A 22,193-nucleotide genomic window follows, 5' to 3' on the forward strand; every position below is an offset into this window, starting at 1 on the left:
CAGGATTTCTTTCTGGCCATTTTCCAATGAGTAGGTGAATTTCCTATGGAAATACCATTTCCAGACGTCCCCAAGCAGCAGTCAGGAAGGAAACCAGGTGCTGACACGCCGCACAGGTGAGGGTGTGGTTTTTTACAAGTGGCTGACAATCTCCAAATACCTTCCTCCAAACTTAGAAACATAGGAGGGGCCAGTGAAAAACCAAGGGTATTTCATACCTGGGCTGTGAGCTGGGTCATTCCTGATTATAACCCTCTTGCTATCACTACTAAGATCTCCCTCTGTTGGAAATCCAATGCTCCTGGCCACTGATTGAACACTTTGACATTGTAGAAGACAGACAACTGAAGACACACAAGCTTGTGCATTGAGCAATTTGCTGCTGTCACAGTTGCCTAAAAATATCACACAGTCAGGCCTGGATTACCAACAGGGCACTGCCTGAATTAGCCCAACACACGCATGGCGCGTTTGCATGCAGAAACATATTTAACATCAGAAAATGTAATAATTTAGATGAAATTAACATATGATTTCTGTACTCAAGTATGTCGATTCTATAAGGTAATTACTAGCCTGAGAAAAATGTTTCAGTGCCCTTCTACCCTTTAAAGGCATTGACGCTCCTTAGAAAGTGTCCATATAAGCAGAATTCAACCTGCAGTAGTCCATTTTGCCTTCTTCCTCAGGTTAATCTAGATATTCATCAACTGTAACTCCACACACTTCTTCTTTATATTAAATATTTATTGTACAAAGCATTTAAATATTGAGGTGTTTATATTTTAAAAAGCAATATGATTAAATATTTTACGCAACATTCAAACATCCACAATCTGTGTGCTTACAGAGCATAAATCAATTATAAGTACCAGTCAGTCAGAACATACACAGACAGACATATTTGGTTATAAATAGACAAGAAATGTTGAGAACTGTTCATCTTGTTAGTCCGCAACTGTTGTCACCCCTCTCGGCCCTATTTGCCGAATCCATGCGGGTCGCGGGCCTTGTTCGACGTCGTTTTCCCGTTTGTGTTGCTGATGTGGTATAAGTCATTGGCCAGGTTTTGAATCTGGCATGTCCCTAACTTGCAGCCGTGCTGAGGCGCACGCCGGGGACGCAACTTCGCTGCCATTCTGTAGTGATAAAATGAGAAAGAGGTGGAAAATAAATAATTAACATACATGTAAAAAAGTAATCTCCAGTTTTCAAATAAATCATAAAACTACAATTTAGATAAGCTAAGACTTTATTGATTCCACAGTGGCAAAATTAACCTGTCACGGTAGCTCAGCAGTCATGAGCAGAGGGAAAAACAGTGATTTATGATAGATAAAAATGAAACAAGACAAAAAAAACCCTGGACAAAATAGAATAATTAAAAAAATGAAGTAAAAATATAAAAAATAAAGACTATATAGATCATACACACCTACAATTTAGGAATTGCTAAAAGCCAATTAATTAGTGGGACGGAATTACACACTACAGGATTTATCCTGCATCAGACTGTCTTAGAATGTAAAATGTGATGTGATACAAGAAAGCAGGTGTTTTCAAGTATTTCTTGTATAAGTAGAACTTCTGTAGTTTTCAGCCACTCACGATGTGTCTTGTGCTCTTTTGTACCTTTCTTTCAGTGCGTCCAGGTCTAGATGTTTGTCTTCTGAGTGAAATGGGATGATCTTCAGTAATTGAACATGCTGCTCCTGTGCATCCTTTGATGCTTTTACCTCTGAAGTCTGGACGATGTCCCCTGGGAAGACAGCGTCTGACCTGTAGGCCCATCAGAAAAAGGTATTTATTAATATTGGAATTTATGATATATAGACAAACTAATATGTAGTCCAGTTTTCTCCTTCTTTCTGTCTCAATATCTACAGCGCTTTTGAGGCAGGAAAATCTATCTTTATCTTTGGTTTATCTCTGTTATCATTAGCTTAATATTTACAGATGTTTTTCACTGACCTGTGAGTTGGTCTGAGCGGAGTGGCAGCAGTCAAAGGCACAACTAGCAGCAGCAGAACAGCTATCTCCATACCGCACTGGCCTGTGACAGAAAAAAAACATCAAGTGGTGATGAGGAAAACATACTGTCCTGACCACACTCATTACTAATAAATGATCTGTACAACAAAAGAGAAGAAAATCAATAAAGAGAGCAATTATGATCCAATTCAATCATTATCAAAATAGCATTTACCGCCAAAGAAATCCCAAACCCTGCTGTGGCTTTTTGAGTAAACCATTCGTGGTCTCTTGCTGATTGTTGGATGCCCAAGTCTGTCATCCCGTCTCCACTTCTGGTCCTTTATAGTGTTGTGGTAGGCTGAGGGGGTGTGTCTCGAATATACTCATACTGGCAGAGCAACTCCCACGCTTGTAATTAATCAGTTATGGTGGCAGTTTTATCCTCTATTTACAAGAGATGTGATGCTAACATAAATACGGATATGACAACAGCATCCAAGCACAACATTGTACTTAAACTTGAGGTGACCTTGTACCTTGTGTAATGTTTACATTGATTCTTATGTTCACTCTTTGCTCCACCGACTCCCCCCCGCTCTCACTCCACTTGCTGCTGAGCAATTGTTCCAGAAATCATTCTTTCATCTCCATCACCTGCAGGAAGCCCGCATAGCCCAAAATAACCCCAATTCTCCTCCAGGCTTTTCTTTATCGCCCCATTTTTCCTGTGCCTTTTTCCCTTGAGTCACTTTTGCCGTCACCGTGTTTATTCCTGAAATGTCCTTCACTCACATGCCACCCTCCACCACCCCACCCCCCATATACAGTGTTTCAAAAACAACATGTCTATCTTACAACTTTCCTCAAAGATAATAAATCAGATTTTAGAAATAATGTGATAACAAAAATTGAAGCACAGCTTTGTTGAAAGTGGTCACAGAAGTAAATAAGGTTTAACTTTTTTTTTTAGGTTTGGCACATGGTCAAATTCTAACATCGCTCTAGGAAATGATCCAATATTTCCTTATCTTTTAATAATACAGTAAACCCACAGTGAGCCAGTGTCACAAGTGACACGTTTAATGGTTTCCAAACTCCACACTCCCGTTTCTCCCAGCCTCTTTCTCTCACGCTGAATCACAACTTCCCCTCTGGAGCCTATTGTGTACCTTTCCTGTGACTACCATCTGGGGAGTGTGAGTTGAGCAGTGCACTGAGTCATCACTGGCGCGCGTGCACACGAGAGCATTAGCAGTCGATTGATAACGCAGTCTCAGGATTTAACATATGATTAAGCATGGATTACACGAAGTGTTGTTTCAAAAAAAAAAAATCTCTTCAGAGGTTACAACTTGCATGATTACAAGGATTACGTGCCAAAAGAAAGTCAACACTTCCTGTGCACCTGCTGCTGACTGGCTGTGAGCAAGGGTTGCCTGAAACTTAAGTAAACGCGAATCACAACAGAAAACAAACTTTGTCACTGATAATGACTGAAACAATGAATCCATTAACGGACAAGGCATTCAACAGAAAATGTATCAGCAAGTGTTTTGATAACACAGTTAATTCATTGTTTGAGTCATTTTTCAAGTAAAACTTGCCAAATTCCCAAGCATGAGAATTGACAGCTTTTCTTTGTGAAGCTGGGATATAAACAGATCAGATGAATGGTAATATAGTGAAATGTAGTTGTAATATTATAAAATATGTCTTCATTCATGTAGGAGAAGTTAGAATTGTTGACAAATAATGTATATTGATAAATACGTAAAATGTATCACTGTGTACAGCTACATTATAGGGTGTTGAAAATCATTTGTTTATGTACACCTTTTAAATGCTAAATAGGGGAACTCAAATTAAAGTGTGACCCAAACTGCTGGACAAAAGTTGTCCCCATATACATATACTGAAAAATGTATTCCCTGTATATTTGCATTGAAGTTGTCAAGCTTCCACATAGCCCTCATGCGGATCGCTGCCCACCCAGAGCCTGGTTCTGCTCCAGGTTTCTGCCTTGTTAAAGAGAGTTTTTCCTCACTTCTGTCCCCAAGTGCTTGCTCATGGAGGGAATTGTTGCGAATTTTTTATAAAGAAAATTGAATTTAAGTGATTTTAATTATGTTATTTTCATATTGGCACATGCTTTGATTACAAAGTAGATATAAAGACACAAAATGAATCTGTCCATACACTCTTTAAACTAAGATTTTAGGTGAGATAAATGTGAATACAGACTTCTACCATTAACGTGCTTCATTCTGCACAGACTTGAATGTCAAATATCCAAGTGAAGGAACAAGAAGCATATTTTTTTAGTAGAGGGTGACGTTAAGAAAATGAAAATACATAGAATATTACTGTAATTGCTCCTTATTATTGTGTTTGAAATATCTAAATATATATTTGAGTAATTAAAGTTAACTGACTCTATTCTTTAAAAGATATTTACCACAACATAAAGTAGCCATACTATCCTGGGGACTCATCTTATGGGGAAAAAATATACAACATACAAATATATGGAGTCCAAAACAGATCTCCATTAAAGCTAACTGAGGTCAGGTGGGTTTAGGCTACATGCAGTTTATAGTGTCCCAGCCATTATGAGCTATTCTGTGTCAGGATGACTAAAGCAAACAGTCCTGTATTGCGTACATCAGTGGCAATGGTTGTTTTCTTCCACTGGTTAAAGGTTACTGAAGGTCACCGGTCTCTCAGAGCTCAGACTTGTTGATTTCCTGCACCTCAAGTGTCTTCATTCATCTTGAAGGAATATGTGCGCTCACTTCCAGGAGAGCACTTTATCAGGACTCTGACTTTTCTCCCACTAACGCTGACGTAGTGCGCATCCTGTTGTTGTAAACCTGCAGCCACCAGCCGGCCACTTCAGCCTTCCCGGCCGTGTTTCCTCTACCCACTGGGCACAAGAGTGAGCATCCTGTTGTCATTCACTCGCACATCATCTTCTCACAGATTATGACTTAAGGGCACTCTGCAACAGTGCAACAATTTATTTACTAGAATAAATCAGAATTTCAGCATTGTTTGCTGTCATCCCTTATTCTAGCTGATCTGATGGAGACTGGTGCCATCTGAAGTTTATAAATAGAGTAAAATATTTTATAAGTTTCCTTTAAATGGAAACATTTTGTAATGCACATTCATCATGCAAAAGATAAATAACCTCTTTAGATTTAGAGTTGGATTGACTCAGCCATCAAAACAGCTCCATCTTGTGGGACTAGACTCAAACTGTACACACAATAATTAATTCACTGTACCTGTTCTTTCATTAACATGATGGAAGGATTTTGATCAATGTAATTAAAGACATTTTAAGCTGTAATCATTCAGCTGAAAAACATTGATGCTATCTTGGGCATCATCAGCTCCAGTGTTATGCAACAGCTAGAGAAGCGTTATGAAAACCAAATCTTAATGGTTATTTCAGTGCTATGGTTATTCCCAAGCTATTAAGGGATTTGAGCGAAAGAGTGTGTTAGAGCTGGACACAGAGAGAGTGAGAGAGAGTCTGGGAAACCTGTAGGTTATAGGGTCAACACTGAGAGATATAAGCTTAGAGTCCATTAGTGGATTATAACCATAACCACTCCATGGCTCCTGTATCTCTCTTGGATTAAAGAGAGAGAGAGGGACGGAGAGAGAGGGCGATACAGAGATGTGCTGAGCGCATGAGTGTAACTGGAAAGCAAGTGAATTGAGTGAATTTGAAGGCAGAGCTTAGTTTACTGTGCATACGTGGACGCGAGCTGAAGTAAAGTTGCAGCGGTGACAACACTTTGGGTCAGTGATTTTGACACACCTACGGTTTATCACCGGCTGATTAAGTGAATTACGCAAGGTAAGTTTAGACACACATCAAATGTTTGCAGTTTTTGTATGTGCGTGTGATACAGTTCAGTATGTACAGATTCAGCTGTCATTAGCCAGGAGGCATTTATCAGCAATCAAGCTGATTAAAGAAGATAAAGTATTTTACTGAAAGTCATTTTCTGCTCTTAAATGTCTAATTTGTTGGCCTGTATTCTCACAATCTTGGTCAAAAACAGACCAAACACATGCTGTATTTTGTCTGTCACTGTCATCCTCATCGTCATTATTCTTGTGTAACTTTAATTTTGTTATAGCCTGAATGATTATCTCTGTACCTTTGCATGTGTGTGTGCGCAGGAAGCATGGACGTGGACCTGGAGGGGATTATCCAGTGCATCAAACAGGGCAATGACAACGGTGTTCAGACACAGCTGCAGGAGTTCAACAGAGAGGTAACACCAACACACAGAAGTTCACACATTCTTGTCTGGACGATATGTTGCTGTAACATACGATAATGACTATCATTTTGTCGTCATCTCAGTTCGCCCAGTGCTTCTTCTTTGATGCAGAGGAGAGGGACCGAAGGAAGGTAAGTTGCTGCTCCTGTCCAACCAGTGCCCCTTAAACCTCACCTTAACCTTTTCTTAGCCTACATCCACCCCTCCCCACCCTGGCTCCGTAGTCTGTATGTGATTAGTAATTCTGCTGTATCAGTTGTCCCTGATCCTCTCTCCTTGCATGCTCAGGCAGATTGAGCCCAGGCAGAGTGATTGAATAACCAACAGCCTGTGTGTTAATCTATTCAACACTTTCAGCTCTGTCATTTGCAGCCATTGAACAGCAGATCTGAAGCCGTATTCTCAAACATACTGTGGCCGAAAATAGCCCCTAACTGATTGAGTTAGGAGAAACTCCTAAATAAGGTCATAGTCAATTAAAACTCCTCGTAGATTTTTGTCTAAAAGTATTTTAGACAACTCAAATCTATCTTTGATTCTGGCAAAAGGTTAAAAAGCCTTTTAGATGGCTATTTCATACTGAAATTCTTAAAAACATTGACAATGTATGTAGCGACACAAATGGCTTTTGTCTCCTGAGGGTCAGGGTCAGGGTCAGGGTCAGCTAAATGGCTTTCATCTCCTGAAGTCATCAAATTAAGGCTTTTTAACTAATTTAGCCAAAAAAGTGCCTTGGATTTTTCTCTTGTTTGAACTTCAGTGTTCTCTAATGTGTTGAGACATTTCAGTTTAATGTTTCACGTTTATAAGCTCATCTTATCCAGTCTAGTTCCTTTTCACACTCCTATGTATTGATGAATATTTAATTTCACATTTATTGACACAGACGTAGTGAGTACATTAATTCAGAGACATGATGTCTTCCATAGCAACAGGGTCAACATCACCCCTTCTTTTAGTTTAGCTTAGCAGCTTTGTGAATAGCTCATAAGAGGAAACTCTGTGTGAGTGTGAAGGAGTCCTAATAGTTTAACATAATACATACGCATGATTCCCAATGGTAACAAGAATATGTCCTGATATTCTTTTTTCTTTTTTTCTGCCACGTTGCTCACTGAAATCCAACTTTCCACCTCCTAAAGCAAAGAAGACTTGAGGAGGTACAGTGCTGCCAGAGTTTGGAATAATATTAAAGTATTGGTTTTGTTGCACATGAGAAGGTCCTAACTTTAAATGTATTCTTTGATCTGCTGTATTAGTTCAAGAAGAATAAAGTGAGGGACTACACTGATTCTGACTCTGACTATGACGAGTACGACCAGGAGGATCGAGGCCTCATCCTCAGACAGGTGCCTGACTCTCTCACTGTCTGCTTGCCCCGAGGTTTTTTCAGTTGTTCCTTTGAAGAATGGTGTGAAACTAAATGTCTATTTCTCTTTTCCTGTCCTCAGAATTTAGCTCTTGTCCTCACAAGGTTCATAAGAACAGGGGTTAAAGCTCGTCTGTTGAGAGTGTCTCTACGCACCCTGAGAATCCTCTCCAGAGACAAAAAGGTCCTGGGCCCCTTTGTGACCGACAGCGCTCTCCTGACTCTGGCCAAACTAGCCGGCCTCACCACATGTGATGCGAGCGAGGAAGCCACCGACCCTGACACTGACTTCTACGACAACATCCTTGTCTCTCTCGCCGAGGCCAAAGTGTTGCAGTGTCGCACCAATGAGGACGATGGCGACATGGACGGCACCGACCAAAACGAAGAGTGCTGCGCCTATGACGAGGATGCCAAGAGTGACATCAGCAACGCCACCAGCGGAGATCTGGACAGCATCAGCTGGTTCGGGAGCCACAGGACCAGCATCAACGAAATGCACAGAGGCAGCATCAATCATAAGATGCTGGAGCGAGGCAGGAGGGACCGCAGGGAGAGCAAGATGGAGGTGGAGGAAGAGGAGCAGGAGGAGGGGGTTTCAGGAGAGGAGGCGCAGAGAAAAGAGGCCATGAAGGTGTTGTGTAACGTGGTGTACAACAGCACCTGGGCACAGGAGAGGTTCAGTGCTCTCAGGTGGGCTTGCTCACAGGACGCAGACACAGACACAGCTGTTGGCTTTCTCACCTGCATTTCTGCATCCATTTTCCTACACTAGATGACTTCAGGGGGTTTCCATTGAAGCTATGAATGAATCCATGTTATATATTTGTAGTAAATAATAATCCTTCAATCCTCTGAATCTAAGTCATTATGTACACATACACCCAGCTTTGATTGAAAGCAACAAGTTCATGCTTGTTAACACAAAAGCAAATCCCAAACTGTGATGTAAATTATCAGGGCAGACTGAAACAAAATGATGTTGTAAATCATCATATTTCAAGACAGCGGATGTCTTGTTATTGTTTCCATCAGGCTCATGTGTGGTCTCATCGAGCGTCTGTCCTCCAGTGTCAGCTGCTCATCTCCCTCCAGTGTTCAGTTCTATGAACTACGCCTCATGTTCCTCATCACTGCACTACGACCAGAGCTCAGGACTCAGCTTCAACAGGTAGATCATTCTGATGTAACAATCCTCAATGCTAAATCTCCTTTTGTTTATCATGGCGCCTTCAGTTTATTCTGATATTAATACAAACAGACCTGACTTGTTCTGCACCTCTGAACTGGCTGTCTTCCCACTCTCACACGCATCATGTTTCTCTTCCAGGAGGGAGGCGTGTCCATCCTCACTGCAGCTCTGGAGAGCTCCCTGGAGGTCCAGTGGAAAGACCAGTATGTATGTGTGCTGGGCCCAACAACGCCACCCATCTCCCTTGAAGCTTCTCAGCGAATCATCGAGATCCTCAAAACCCTCTTCAACATCACCTGCAGCAGCCACAGGCAGGAGCCAAGTGAGGTCAGTGACCAAGTCCAGAATTAATCTGTCAGCCTTCAGGTGTAATGTCAGCCTCTGCATAAGTCAAATTAAATCACATTTTTTTTCCCCTTAACCCCTTCACACTTTATCCCAGAGATATGAGCTTTACTATGTGTCTACTGTGTTGTCTTGTCCCTCAGGACAATGCAGCTCTCTACCGACACCTGGTGGCGCTCCTGCGTGTCTGCCTGATGAGAAAGTGTATCCTTCCTGACGATATTGATGAACTGCAGGGGTGAGCATGAACACAAGTGAGGTTGGATAGCAAGGAAATGGCTATGACAACCGTCATAAGTAAAAACAATACAGATGCATTTAAATTTGCTGGTGTTTGTTTAATTTAAAAAAAGGGATATTCAAGAAAACAGAAATAATTTTACAGGTGAATAATTCTACACGTGTCAGGGAAAACAGGAGTATTAAATTATTACTTAGTCATGAAAGTGTATTAAGACAAAACTAATTAATTAAAAAAATAACAAGGGAATAATGGAAGTAAGAGGTAAAAAAGAAAGAATTAAAACATGAAAGGGGGAATAAAGGGTGCATTTTGTAATCAGGTTTTTGTCATGCAGCCTCTTTTTACCTTGAATTTTGTTTCAAATGAGTTCAATAAACACAATACTGTCAAAATGATCTGGATACAGTATATACTCATGTATTTACAGCATGTATAATTTATATAATGTGTTTATGAAAAATGTGTTTAAAAAAGAAATAAGCGTCTATCACACCCATGTTTTTATTTGATCAAATCAGATTTATTTTAGATTTTAATGTTCATATGAGGTGGAAACACCTTCAACTGCATCCTGGATGTTTCCATGACGAGTTTTATAAAATACACTTTTGTTCATCAATATTTTAACCCCAGGTCTAAAATTCAAGTCTTTGGTTTGGTCCCTAAATCTTACTTTCACAAAGAATCGTTGTTTCTAAAGTAATACTCTAAAGTAATATTAATCTGTAAACATTCATCTGTACGTACTTCTAGATTTGATAGCATTTATCCTTTTCTTGTTTACTGACTTGAGGCTTCCACAGCTAGATTAAAATGTTCAATTGATCTGATTAAATTATTATAATAATAAATATATTTTTCCTGGATTGTATCTGCATTTTTATAGTTCTTAATTTTGTTTTATTTTATTTTATTGAAACCTTTATTAAGACCTTATTACCTGAATAGAACAAGCATTTGATTATTGTATCAGGGATGATTCCTCTCATGTTGTTGGGTCATTAATGTATGTTTGTGTGTCACTCTATACTCTTGCATGAAGTATTACGTAAGGTTGAACACTGCTATATTAGACCTGTAATCTTCTCTCCATCCCACAGTCACACAGTCAACCTGTTGTCAGCGCTGCCTCTCCAGTGTCTCGATGTGCTGCTGATGGTGCCGGTGGAACCCGGCTCGCAGCAGTGCCAGGGGGTCAACATGGACTGTGTCCACACCCTTGTGATGTTCATGGAAAAACGCCTGGACTCGGTGAGGGAGAAAGTCATATACAGAGAGGAAACTGAATCATGAGTCTCCTCCTAAAAACAGAGAGCGTTTGTTAATACTGAAATGACCTGAGGGAGTCATCCATGTTTGTTTGCTTCTCAGGGTGATAAGATCAAGGAGAAGCTGACACCAATCCTCAATCTGCTCACGGAGAGTTGCAGGGCTCACAGAGAAACACGTCAATACATCAGGAAGCATGTAATGCACACAAACATTAAAAGAAAACTAATTTCATATTTTTCTTCTTACAATATTTAGACTATGTTTGAAGCTTGTATATTTGTGTGTGAAACTGAAATTATGACTGATCATCAGATCCTGCCTCCTCTGAGAGACGCGACACACAGGCCGGAGGAAGGGTCCACTGTGAAGAGTCGTCTGATCCGTCTTATGACTCATCTGGATACAGATGTCAAACACTGCGCTGCTGACCTCATCTTTGTACTCTGCAAGGAAAATGGTAAGAGCAGACATCATTACTTTCCATTAGGGATGTACTCTGCTTTCATGTTGATCTGATTTTTAAAAATTTGAGTTGAAATTGTTTTTTTAAAAAGTGTAAAAATACCTGTTTGTTTTTTTTTTCTTCCTGAAATCCTCATTCCTTTTACATTTCCTCTAGGATCTGTTGTATTGTGTTGTATATCTGTTGTATTGTGCATGAATTCATATACATTTCTTGAAAATTCAGCCTGACATATTTGGGCTAGGCATTTATATTAATAATATTGATGTGTTTTTGAGCAATGCTCGTTTGCACAGCATGCATTACTAATCACTACTGTCAGGGGCGTTAGTCAAATATTCATCAATTATTACCTATAAAATACCTTCCTCAACCGATTAGAAATAACCCCCCAAAAATTCATATTTTTGTGTATACAATCGTCACCTCCGCCTTCACTTCCTCTTCCAGTGAGTCGTTTTGTCAAGTACACGGGCTACGGTAATGCGGCAGGCCTGCTGGCCTCCCGGGGTCTGCTGGGCGGCCAGAGCTGCAGGGCGCCCGCCACTGACGGCCAGTACTCCAGCGACTCTGACTCGGACACTGAGGAGTACCGGCAGGTCAAAGATCGCATCAACCCGGTGACGGGGCGGGTGGAGACGGAGCAGCCAGACCCCATGGAGGGCATGACAGAGGAGGAAAAGGAGGAAGAGGCCAAGAGGCTGATCATGCTTTTCAACAAGCTGTCCAGGTCAGTGAAATGACTCAGACACAGTATCTCTTATCAATCAAATCAAATTTATAAGTATAAATCTTCAAAGTGGCAACAGTTTGAAAAGACGAGTCTAGTATCGGCTCAGAACAAGATTAAATGAGCTCAATGAGAACAATATTGATTATTAAATAGTCCATGTTTTTTATCTACTCATTTATTTTGCAGAGGTGGTATCCAAGCGATGAGAGTGGATTCTGAGGGGAAGCTGGTCCCAATGATGGGACTGAGGGAAAACTCCCTCCCTGAGGAGAGAGAGTCTGGGTCAGAGAACGACGCAGAGGAGGGAGAGAAGAACTGAAACGTGTCTCATCCATTCATTCAGTTGATGATTTTCTTTTGTAAATATTTTATTTCTAAAGTTTGACTGCGCATAAATACAACATAGTTCCATATTCTGAGACCGAATTAACTCAAAAAGGATAAAAAAAAGAAAAAAAAGAAAAGCTTTTTAATTTGTTCTCTGGATTCAGACTAATAATATAGAGCAGCTATAATGTCACACTGGTTTGAGTTAATAATGAAATTCTGAATTGATAGTAGATGTTAAGAAGTGATTGATTTTATGGTAAAACATAATATCCTCCAAAGGCATAATCAAGTCTTCTCACTGTACTGAAATAATGTGTATTTTAATGTATAGTTTCATTCAGTCTCTTCTATAGACTTACTTCAGAGTACATTTGGAATATGCTATTATGTGATACACACAGTCGTTGGTTAGCCGTGCCCTTTGAAAAGAACAGATGAAATAAACTTCTTCAGTCTGTGGTGTGAAGTGATACATAACTGTGTCAGCTTGTGCTCAGGTGTATATTACTGTGCTATAACTGTCTCATGTGATCAAAGATCATAAACATTTAGACTGATTCCAGATGCTCTGCTCACATCTGCACTGTCAAGTCTTACTGAACAGTTGGGTTCAAGGGTTTACTGTTATGTCTGTTTATTAGAGGCTTTAGGCATTGTTACAGTATATTCATATCACTCTACACACAGTATTTCAGTTTTGATGAGTGAAGCGTCTTTATCTGATTATAAATGTTGCTACATGTGGGAATTAATGTAATTCAATAAATTTGTTCTGAAAGATCAGCATGTTAACTATAAACTAGTGCTGCAACAATTAATCAATTTGTTGTCGACCATTAAATTGATCGCCAACTATTTTGATAATCCATTAATTGGTAGTGAGCAGAGTAACTTTTTAGTCTATTTTCTGATTCCAGCTTTTTAAATGTGAATATTTCCTCCTCTACGAGAGTACACCGAGTATCTTCGGGTTGTGGACAAATCAAGACATTTGAGGTCGTCATCCAGGGCTTTGGGAAACACTGATTAACATTTCTGACCATTTTCTAGAGACCAAACAACAAATCGATGAATCAAGAAAAATAAATTACAGATTCATCTCCAGTGAAAATCATTTTTAGCTGCAGCCCTGCTGTAAACAAATAAACAAATAGGAGCATTAATGGGATGACTGGCAGCTTCTGGGGGACATTGCATATTGAGAGAAATCTGCTGCTTTGCTTTACAGCAAAAGACAGAAGTGCACTTATATCAGGACAGACATGTTACCTGCGAAGGCAGAATGAATAATGAGTGAAAAGAGTTGCTGTTTACCTCTGGAGCTGAGTGACAGAGCTCTTTTATTTTGCTCATTCAACGCAACAGAAAGCAGCACGGTATCTTAGAAACACGAGCACCAATAAGATCCTATCAAATCCTAGTCCCATTATTTTATGTAAAAATATTAAAATTACATTTAAAAGCACATATTCATGTTTAAACATAGTTAAATAGATTTGCTTTGCACCTTTGGACAGAATCAGTGCACCAAACACCAGAGAAATCATTAACACCATTATTATAACCTGATCTGTTCTATCCGGTGTAGAATAAAGATATAAAATGTTCATTAGCATATAAACTTTGATTATTTCTGAGATGATTCCCTCAGGGTAAATGATTACAGAAAAACAGTAAACAGTGACTTCCTCCAGGCACACAGTGTGTCAGTACATCTCCATCATCTCTTCGAGCGACATCTGCAGCTCCACAGACTGCAGGGAGGAGGCGCCGCCTTCAACAGCCATATTCTTCAGTACCTCCATTGAAGTGAGGACCACCTGAGACCGAGGAAAAAACAGAACAGGCAGCAGAAGTCAGACACAATGACAAGAATGACATGAGCGAGATGGCGAATTTGAGCTCGACAGAGGCCGTGAAATTCAAGAAAGCCGGAGCAATGAGACGTGTCACGCTGGTTTTTCTTTAAAGTTTTACACCAGCTTTTCATTTCACAGCATGTGCTCCACTGTAGAGGCTCGGGGGCAGAGAAACCTTTAACACCAGAGGGATCAGCTGTCACCAGCGGTATTCAGGCTTTGTTCCCTCAGTGCTATTAATCAATACTGAGACAAAATTGCCTCTTGAAAAGTGCTGCTGACTACAGCTCCCTTGAGTGGGCAATTTTGGCGGTTTGATCACTCATGAAATTTGATCGAGGTATGTGCAACTGAAATACTGCTTTAAGGTATTTGAGAGCACAACACTGTCTGTGCGTTTCAATAATTTAGAGGTTGCCTCACCTCCACTGTGATGAGCTTCTTCTCCCAAGGCTTGTTGTCTGGGTCAGGCCACTTCTCCCCGAGGCAGAAGAACAGGGTGCACGGAGGGGAGTCTCTGCCTTCAATGAAGTCCAATATTCCTAGAGGGAAAGGACAATCAGTCACTACCTACATCGAGACAACAAGGCTGCATATGTATTCACAGGTACGCCCTCAGAAAGCTTGTTCCTTTCACCCACCTTGCACAAAGTCCTTGAACATGTACAGCGGCTGAGGCTCCAGTTTAGAAATCTCTCGGGGCACTCTGCTGCTGTCGTGCTTGGAGAAGCTCCAAAATGCTTTGATTTCGCCATGTCGCTGGCCGTAGAATACGTGGCCTGAGACCCCAAAGTCAACGCCATCGCCCAGCTTGTCTAGGATGCGCCGGGTCAGATTGACTTGGGTTTGATCCAGCATCATTCCAGGACTTGGCAGGGAGACGAGGGAGAGGCCTGACGCAGGATCCACCACTGTCCCGATGAGCTCAGGTCTGACGTGAAGACATTGATTCATTAGATTTTTTATTGAATATTAGGCTATTTGCCCATGAACACTAAAGGAATAGCTTGATATTTTCGGCCTTTAAGGAAAAAGTCACTCAAAAATGAAAAATCAGTCATTATCTATTCACCCCCGTGTCGATGGAAAGATGACGTTTCGTAGTTCACAAAACATTTCTGGAGCTTCACAGCAAAACAGCATTCAGCGTTTTCCTAAACAACTGAAGTAGATGGGGACTTGTTTTAAGACGTTAAAAAACAGCGCCAAAAAAGCAAACCCAAATTGATTTGTTATTTAAAGCTTTTTTCAAGCTGAAATCTTCACTGTAGCCACTAAGCTAATAGCGTTAGCTCGCATCCCTCATGGGTGGACTGTTAAACTTCACCTGACTTTCCACCAGCATAGGTGTGAGCAGATAATGACCGAACATTGACATCATTCTCATATCTGTACACTAAACATGTAGCTACAACCAGGATACAGTTAGCCTAGCTTAGCACAAATACTGGAAACAGAGGGACACTGCTAGCCTGGTCCTTTTAACACTTGATGCCACTGTTTAAACAAAGCCAGGCCAGATGCTTCCCCTGTCTCTTGTCTTTTTATGCTAAGCTAAGCTAAGCTAAGCTAATCAGCTCCTGGCCACAGCTACAAACTGCACTTACATCCCCCCCCCCCGGGATGATGAAGGCATTACCTGTGCTCCACTCCACTGTGATTCTGATTGACTCGCCCTGATAACCAATCTCATTCCTAGACATAACCAACCCAGCCAACAAAGGCAAAGAGTACGAGCCAATCAGAGGCAGAGTAGGGCGGGTCATGACTCCACCATCCTATGGGAAATAATGGCTTACAGTACAGACATGAGAGCACAATGACTCTCCTCCTATCTCTGACTCTGTGCAAGAAAGAACAGCATGTATTCAACAAAATCCCACTGCCCCCTTTAACTGTGAGAGTCAATTTGAAGATGAACTGTGGATTCTGAACATCTGTCCGACATGTTTCCTTTGATGAAAGCTTTATTTTCATGTTACCTGTAGACCAAGCGGATTCCAGCTTCATTCTCAACCATCTGCTCCAACACCTTCACCCCTCTGTAGTACACTGATATCCTGAACTGAGTCTCTGAGGATACAGAAAGAGAAGCAGTGTGTGAGGAGAGGCTCCACTCTTCACTGTATTCCTCTTTAAAACACATTATTCAGTGACTGGTTTTATTTTTACATTGACAGGCCTCATTGTTTTAACGGCCTCATGAAAGATATTTTATGAGGGAAGTCATTGCTGAGTGTAAATTGCATGTAAATACAGTGGCATCCATCATCTCACTGAAATTATCTCCACCACTGGTCCTGCTCATGGTTTGTAGGAACTGCTCCGCAAACTGCCCACCACAGGCCCCTCCCATGGCTCCCTCCATTGGACGTGCCGGTTGCTCAGGCAACCCAGCTTCACCGACTGCACTCTCAAACGTTACTGGATGCTGCTGTTGCCCAGGCAACGCACATCCACCAATCGCAAGCTGGTTTTGGAGCTGCTGTTGCTCGGGAGGAGGCTCAAAGCCTGCGGTGCCCTCTGTGGAAAAGTTGGAGAAAGTGAAAAACTATCTTTCTCTGGAAAAGTAGCTGGGCATTGTTTTCTGCTCGTGCCGCAGCAGCGAGGAGGAGATGATGAGCAGAGACGGTACCTGTGTCAGGGCCAATGTTCAGTCCCTTCAGACACTCCTGGAGGATATCGTGGCTGGCAGCGGATTCTGCTGGCAGATATTGATCAGCTCAGAGATATTCAGAGAAAGGATTCCAAATTCCTCGCTATCAGATAAATTCACACTTCTGAGACACAAACACTCATGCCAGGAGATAATAAATATTGATAAGCTCAGAAACGTGATTCCAAATTCCTCACTAGAAAATGAATGATCTGATAAATCTACCTTCTGAGACACAAAACTAACGCCAAGAGATGATAAATTCACCTGTAAACACAGTTTCTTCTGGAAGGTAGAGACAGTCATCGAGGCATGCCTCCAACTGGCTCTGAAACATCACAGACACACATCTGTATGAGTTCATATGCAACTGCACAACAACACAGCGTTCACACTTTTCTACAATTCTTACTTCTTGTATAGGAAAGCCGACATCCTCAAACAAGTCGGGGTCGTCTTGGTCCTGGGATCCAGCAGAGGAGTTAGCTTTGAGAGTGAAAGCAAAGGGCTCAGTTCTAATTTGCTGCTTACTATCTTTTAATCATTCATCCTCCTCAGAAACACTCCTTTAATCTTATAATCCCGCTACAAATGGCATTGACTTGCATGCTCTGCATTTGCATATTGACAAATCTCATCCACTGAGGCATGACTCCAGATACAATACAAGTTGGAGAGTGATGTGGAGGTAAGGAGGGACTGTACGGCCCTGTGTGTGGCCACGGTGGTAGAGAGGTGCTCTTTTACCCACATGTCAGCATAAATGAGCAGCGTCTGTGGCGCATATACTGTATTATCTGATTTTTGTATTTCATCTGATTTGCAATCGAGTGATATGATAGACCGACTGATGCCACCCCCTTCCTAGGATTATAATTAAGATACACAGGCTGAATAATTCTGCATGAATAAAACAGAGAGAGAGAGAAATGGAATCTGAATACGCGTCTTTTTTTGTGCAGATCATCACAGGAAACAGTCACTTTCTTTAACTGTCTACCACAGTAAAAGACCAAATGGGGGTCGTCTTTGATCCTCACCTCCTGATGCCGAGTCATCCGGCCAGTGAAACACTTTATGGGGGTTTGCAGCGTCGTTCTTGTTGTCAGAGACCATTTTGAAGCCTTTGACTCGGAGGGCGCTGCGGAAGTTCCTCTTCCAGACCGAGGCGTCTCCCTGAGCCCGGCCGTTGCCGCTCACCTCCGCCCAGGCCTGCAGGGGGGAAGAGGTCATTACGTTACAGCCACTGTCACTAGAGCTAGTCATTCATTTGCAATATATATGAAATTATAAAGGAAATTTAGATCCATTTAGAAATAATGAATCACTCAACAATTACTGGGGTGATTTTGCAGGTGGGTGAATTTTACCAAACAACCAGGGAAGGCCCCGCTTTCAAGAATGATCAGTGGATGTTTGCTGTGCATGCAGTGCAAACTCTCATGTATCAAGTACACAACTGGACTAAATTAGGTAACACCTTGTTGATCAGTCATGGAAAATGAGAACCTTTGGTAGCAAGCATTGACAAAGTTGTTTACTTTGCTTACTTGACATTGTACCTCCTTCGATGTGACAAGGAACCTAACAAGAAGGGAGGGGTCATTACGTCACTCAGTCATGCTTTGGTACCAGCTGTGTTGAAGTCTATGGGAGATCCATTGAGAAACACTCAAGAGACACACTTCAGAGTCTAGGCTACTTTTTTCCCCCCGAATGATTGACAGTGTGAAGTGTGTTCTTTCCTTTTCTGGAGGCATTTCTTCATCAGAAGTCATGCGACATATGTTGGGTTTTAGTGCATGCATCTCCCATAGACTTCAATACAGCTGTCACGACATTCTGGCACCAAAGTGAGATTCAGTGACATACATTGTGCGACACCTACTACTATTCCCCCATTTAGTTATTAAATATGATATCATTTGTGATGACTGTGAGTTACCTTGAAGATGAGGATGTCAGTGTCGGAGGAGTCCTGTCTTAAAGCATGTTTCCATGGGATGGAGAACTCTGTCCGCTCCGGGTTCGTCCACTGGACTCCAGGATACCTGCAGCTGTCGATGCGAGCCCGCAGCCACGGGATGAGCAGCGGTTTAGAATGAGACATTTCTGCAGGAGCAAGAACAAAATGTCACACCTGCAGTGTCAGTGCATCGGTCGGCTGTCATTTAGGTCACTGAACTGTAACGTGATTGTCTACAATTTAAAGAATGTAACAGTGCAGTAGCTGAGCCAGGCTAGATGTTACACCACCATAATTAATCACAATGATGGAATGTAACTGAGTACATTTACTCAAGTGCTGTGTTTAAATATAATTTTGAGGTACTTGTACTTGAGCATCTTCTTCTGCACACTTTAGAGGCAAATATTGCAGTTTTTGCTCTACAACATTCACTCGCCAACTTAAGTTACTGGTTACTTTTCAGATTACATGCCGCATCAGAGCCAAATGAGTGACTTTTTAAATTAACCTATTAAAAAAAAGATTCAGACAATCAAAAAAATGCGTAATATTAGATCTGATAATTGGCCAAGCTGATAATTTACATATATGTAAATATACTGTCTGTATAATTTACTTTGACTTGTATTTTTGGTACTTCAGTACATTTAATATCAGAGACTTCTACTCAAGTAGTGTTCATTTGGACGACATTTTTTAAAAACAACATTCTCAAGATATCTTTCTTTTTACTCCAGTATGACTTCTGGCTACAACACTGATTATTCACATGTATTGAGATTTATATATATTAATTATAAGAACTCTCAGGTCCATCTTAAAGTACTCTTTCCTCCTGCAGATGGCGCTATTAACAGCTGGATTTGAGCCTTTTAAGACATATTGTCCAAAGTATCAGAATACAAGTAAAAGAGAGTAAATACAGTTTAAAAAGCAACTTAAGATTCAATATGTGCATCTTTGAATGCAAAAAAAATCTTAAATATCCAGATGCATGTTCAGTTTAACAGAATGGAAGATCTCTCTTTCTATCTTTTCTTAATGCCACTAAATTATGAAAGGTTGAAGAACAAATGAGCAATATATGAATATCTGAGCATCAGCAGCCTCATCTGTGCAGTGCAGTGCTGTGGTGCAATGTCTGTGTTGCTAAAAAGAGGAAGCAGCCCCTCAATAACACACATTCTCTAATATAAGTGAGGAAACAGCTCAATTTGACTTAAAAGCTCAAGTTTAATATTATTACATTAAAATATATATTCAAGCATGACAAGTAAAAGCACTCCTTCTGGAGAATGTCTCCTTGCAAATGTCAAATATCAACGTTTCTTCTGTTTCAGTGTGTTGCGTTTGAAATAGAGGTGAAACAAGCACACAAGTACAACACAACAAGTCAGAGATGGATACTACACAGTGTAAATAGAGGCTACACGTTGAGTATAAATGACACAACACAACAAATTCACAACAAGGCAGCACAACAGGCGACATGACTCAACAACACTGACCTTCTCCTACCTGCAGCGACGAGGTGTCCCGGGTCAGAAGGCAGGATGACAACCGTGAGAGTGTGTGTGTGTGTGAGTGTGTGTGAGCTGTGTGAGCTGCAGCCGTGTGTGACAACCTGTCACTAAATCCTTAAATACCGAGCTGCTGCCCAACGGACGAGGTTTTCTCGGGAAACTCCGAGGCGAGGCGTCAGTTTCGTTTTCCAAATGTGACGTCACCCCGGAGTTTCATTTACCGGCCGGTCCCGCTAGGTGGGGCAAACAGACACACACACACACACACACACACACACACACACACACACACACACACACACACACACACATCCAAAAAGAAGTCCCCTGAGACTGTTACACTATCATATATTGCATCACTTCATCATAAAAAGCAGGATTTTACTGTTGCAGCTCACAGTGATGAAATGTAACTAAGTACATTTACTTAAGTTACTGCACTTGGGTAACATTTTGAGGTACTTTACTATCACACTTTACTTGAGTAATTCCGTTTTCAGTTACTTTATGCTTTCACTCATTCAACTATATTTATGGAGGCAAACATTGTGCCTTTTTCCCCCAATATAGTTATCTGATATTTTAAGTAACTAATTACTTTGCAGATTACATTCTGCATCAGAGCCAAAAATAGCCCAGGTAGCCAAGTAGTTTTTTAAATGGGCTGGGAATCAGTCAACCCAGCATATAGCCTACATACAGGCAACTATATGTGTAACTTTTTATACTTGAGTTCATTTAATATCAGATACTTTGAGACTCAAGACCCATTTAAAAAAGTAATATTTTAAAATCATAGTCGTTTGTGGTGGAAGAGAACTGTTTTGTACAGGACTCTATAAATTGACTGATTGTTTCATAAATATTGTGAAAACAGTGAGAATTTAACAACTTCCATCGATCCAAACCTAAAATATATTAAACATATTTCAAATGATTAAAATAACTAAAAGAAAAAGCAGCAAATCATCACATTCGAGTGGCTGGAACCATGAAATGCTGTGAGGAATGACATCACGATTAAAATAATTGCCAATTAATTTTCCCTCTTGACGAGTCGTTTAAATAAACTATTAAGTAAATGAATTTATAACAAAAAGTAATATTTAATTGAAGTGAAGTTGTAATGAAAAGATGTCTAATTTGTACAGAAAAAGTTTACCTCTGAAATGTAGTGAAGTAGAAAAAGACGTATTAAAGAAGTATTATCTTAAATGTGTACTTTAAAACTTAAGTAACTTTAGCTTACTCAGATTCCACCACTGAAGACATTTTAAAAGAAGTTCAGTTAACTATGAATTCTTAAAATATTTTTTATTTCAAAAGATAAATGGATGCCACACGTATTCTACTTTGCTAAAAAGCCAATAAATAATAATTCGGCAAGTGGCACTCGAGACCATAGCTGTGATGTCACAAATCATGCCCGCAGGTGCAGGTGTTAAACCGAGATTCAATGTAAACACTCTCCTTCTTCAGCAGATGAATGTGAAAACAGCCTTCGTGCGTCGAACAGCGCTGACAAAAAGGTCAAAGAACAATAAGCAAATCACACTTTGTAATGACGGGGGACTTTAATTCTATCTTTAGTTCCAAAACACCGTAATACCTAAAAAGCCTTTTGAATAAATGAGGACCAGCCAACATGTCCTCACACAGATGGATGTAAGAGAACACACACAGTAGGGAAATGAAACACCATTTGTTCTTTGCAGATTTTATTTGTTTCTCAAATACAGGAGAGTTAATGTACAGAAGGACAAAGAATTTCATCAAGAACTGTACAATATTTACACGTCTTTTTTTTCCTTTTTTTATGGAAAATTAGATTGTTTTCAAAATAAGTCATAGTATGCACAAACATCAAAATGATAAAAATGAAATGACTATTTCCTCTTTAAATATTACTTATTTATACTCCTTCTTCCCACAATGGGAAATGGATAGTTTACTTATTTTTCTT

The 22,193-nt window shown here is 40.5% G+C and overlaps 3 protein-coding genes across 5 annotated transcripts; 1 reads left to right on the forward strand and 2 right to left on the reverse strand.

The window, feature by feature from the left end:
- The first annotated feature begins 28 nt into the window (after window positions 1-28).
- LOC311249980 (chaperone Ric-8A-like) lies at window positions 29-12,689 on the forward strand. The gene is made up of 15 exons (XM_084341448.1): window positions 29-116; window positions 1,653-1,800; window positions 6,172-6,266; window positions 6,359-6,406; window positions 7,418-7,435; window positions 7,535-7,624; window positions 7,727-8,337; window positions 8,680-8,815; window positions 8,975-9,163; window positions 9,325-9,419; window positions 10,526-10,676; window positions 10,797-10,892; window positions 11,010-11,154; window positions 11,611-11,890; window positions 12,080-12,689. Exons 3-15 carry the CDS (start codon window positions 6,177-6,179, stop codon window positions 12,210-12,212), a joined length of 2,082 nt encoding a protein of 693 aa, XP_084197574.1. The 5' UTR covers window positions 29-116; window positions 1,653-1,800; window positions 6,172-6,176; the 3' UTR covers window positions 12,213-12,689.
- On the reverse strand, window positions 133-2,269 carry LOC311249993 (uncharacterized protein). 2 transcript variants are annotated; one of them, XM_084341469.1, is made up of 4 exons: window positions 2,207-2,269; window positions 1,972-2,053; window positions 1,633-1,779; window positions 133-1,139 (listed from the first exon to the last, which is right to left on the reverse strand). In XM_084341469.1, the coding sequence occupies exons 1-4, from the start codon at window positions 2,250-2,252 to the stop codon at window positions 980-982; spliced, it is 435 nt and encodes a 144-aa protein (XP_084197595.1). In that variant the 5' UTR covers window positions 2,253-2,269; the 3' UTR covers window positions 133-979. The 2 variants fall into 2 exon arrangements, with proteins under 2 accessions (XP_084197595.1, XP_084197594.1); XM_084341468.1 differs by having other exon boundaries at window positions 1,609-1,779.
- A 90-nt stretch (window positions 12,690-12,779) lies between the features above and the next one.
- On the reverse strand, window positions 12,780-20,401 carry irf3 (interferon regulatory factor 3). Of its 2 annotated transcripts, none has more exons than XM_084341450.1 (11): window positions 20,226-20,401; window positions 18,684-18,850; window positions 17,779-17,950; window positions 17,151-17,224; window positions 17,006-17,066; window positions 16,718-16,783; window positions 16,360-16,605; window positions 16,065-16,155; window positions 14,724-15,013; window positions 14,506-14,624; window positions 12,780-14,043 (listed from the first exon to the last, which is right to left on the reverse strand). In XM_084341450.1, exons 2-11 carry the CDS (start codon window positions 18,846-18,848, stop codon window positions 13,930-13,932), a joined length of 1,398 nt encoding a protein of 465 aa, XP_084197576.1. In that variant the 5' UTR covers window positions 18,849-18,850; window positions 20,226-20,401; the 3' UTR covers window positions 12,780-13,929. The 2 variants fall into 2 exon arrangements, with proteins under 2 accessions (XP_084197576.1, XP_084197577.1); XM_084341451.1 differs by having other exon boundaries at window positions 20,216-20,401.
- Between the last annotated feature and the right edge of the window lie 1,792 nt (window positions 20,402-22,193).

Source organism: Pagrus pagrus (genome assembly GCF_965226575.1).
Source record: "Pagrus pagrus genome assembly, chromosome: 21".
Lineage (NCBI taxonomy): Eukaryota > Metazoa > Chordata > Actinopteri > Spariformes > Sparidae > Pagrus > Pagrus pagrus.

Bases quoted from the DNA above. Each gene is read 5' to 3' on its own strand.
- LOC311249980 (XM_084341448.1), top strand. From the start codon at position 6,177: ATGGACGTGGACCTGGAGGGGATTATCCAGTGCATCAAACAGGGCAAT. The intron at 6,267-6,358 runs GTAACACCAACA...TCGTCATCTCAG, and splicing joins TGCAGGAGTTCAACAGAGAG to TTCGCCCAGTGCTTCTTCTT. The intron at 7,625-7,726 runs GTGCCTGACTCT...TCCTGTCCTCAG, and splicing joins GAGGCCTCATCCTCAGACAG to AATTTAGCTCTTGTCCTCAC.
- irf3 (XM_084341450.1), bottom strand. From the start codon at position 18,848: ATGTCTCATTCTAAACCGCTGCTCATCCCGTGGCTGCGGGCTCGCATC. The intron at 16,606-16,717 runs GTACCGTCTCTG...ACTTTTCCACAG, and splicing joins GAACATTGGCCCTGACACAG to AGGGCACCGCAGGCTTTGAG. The intron at 16,156-16,359 runs GTGAGATGATGG...CTGTATCCTCAG, and splicing joins CAGTGGTGGAGATAATTTCA to AGACTCAGTTCAGGATATCA.
- LOC311249993 (XM_084341468.1), bottom strand. From the start codon at position 2,252: ATGGTTTACTCAAAAAGCCACAGCAGGGTTTGGGATTTCTTTGGCG. The intron at 2,054-2,206 runs GTAAATGCTATT...TTTCTGTCACAG, and splicing joins GGTTTGGGATTTCTTTGGCG to GCCAGTGCGGTATGGAGATA. The intron at 1,780-1,971 runs GTCAGTGAAAAA...ATGGGCCTACAG, and splicing joins CCGCTCAGACCAACTCACAG to GTCAGACGCTGTCTTCCCAG.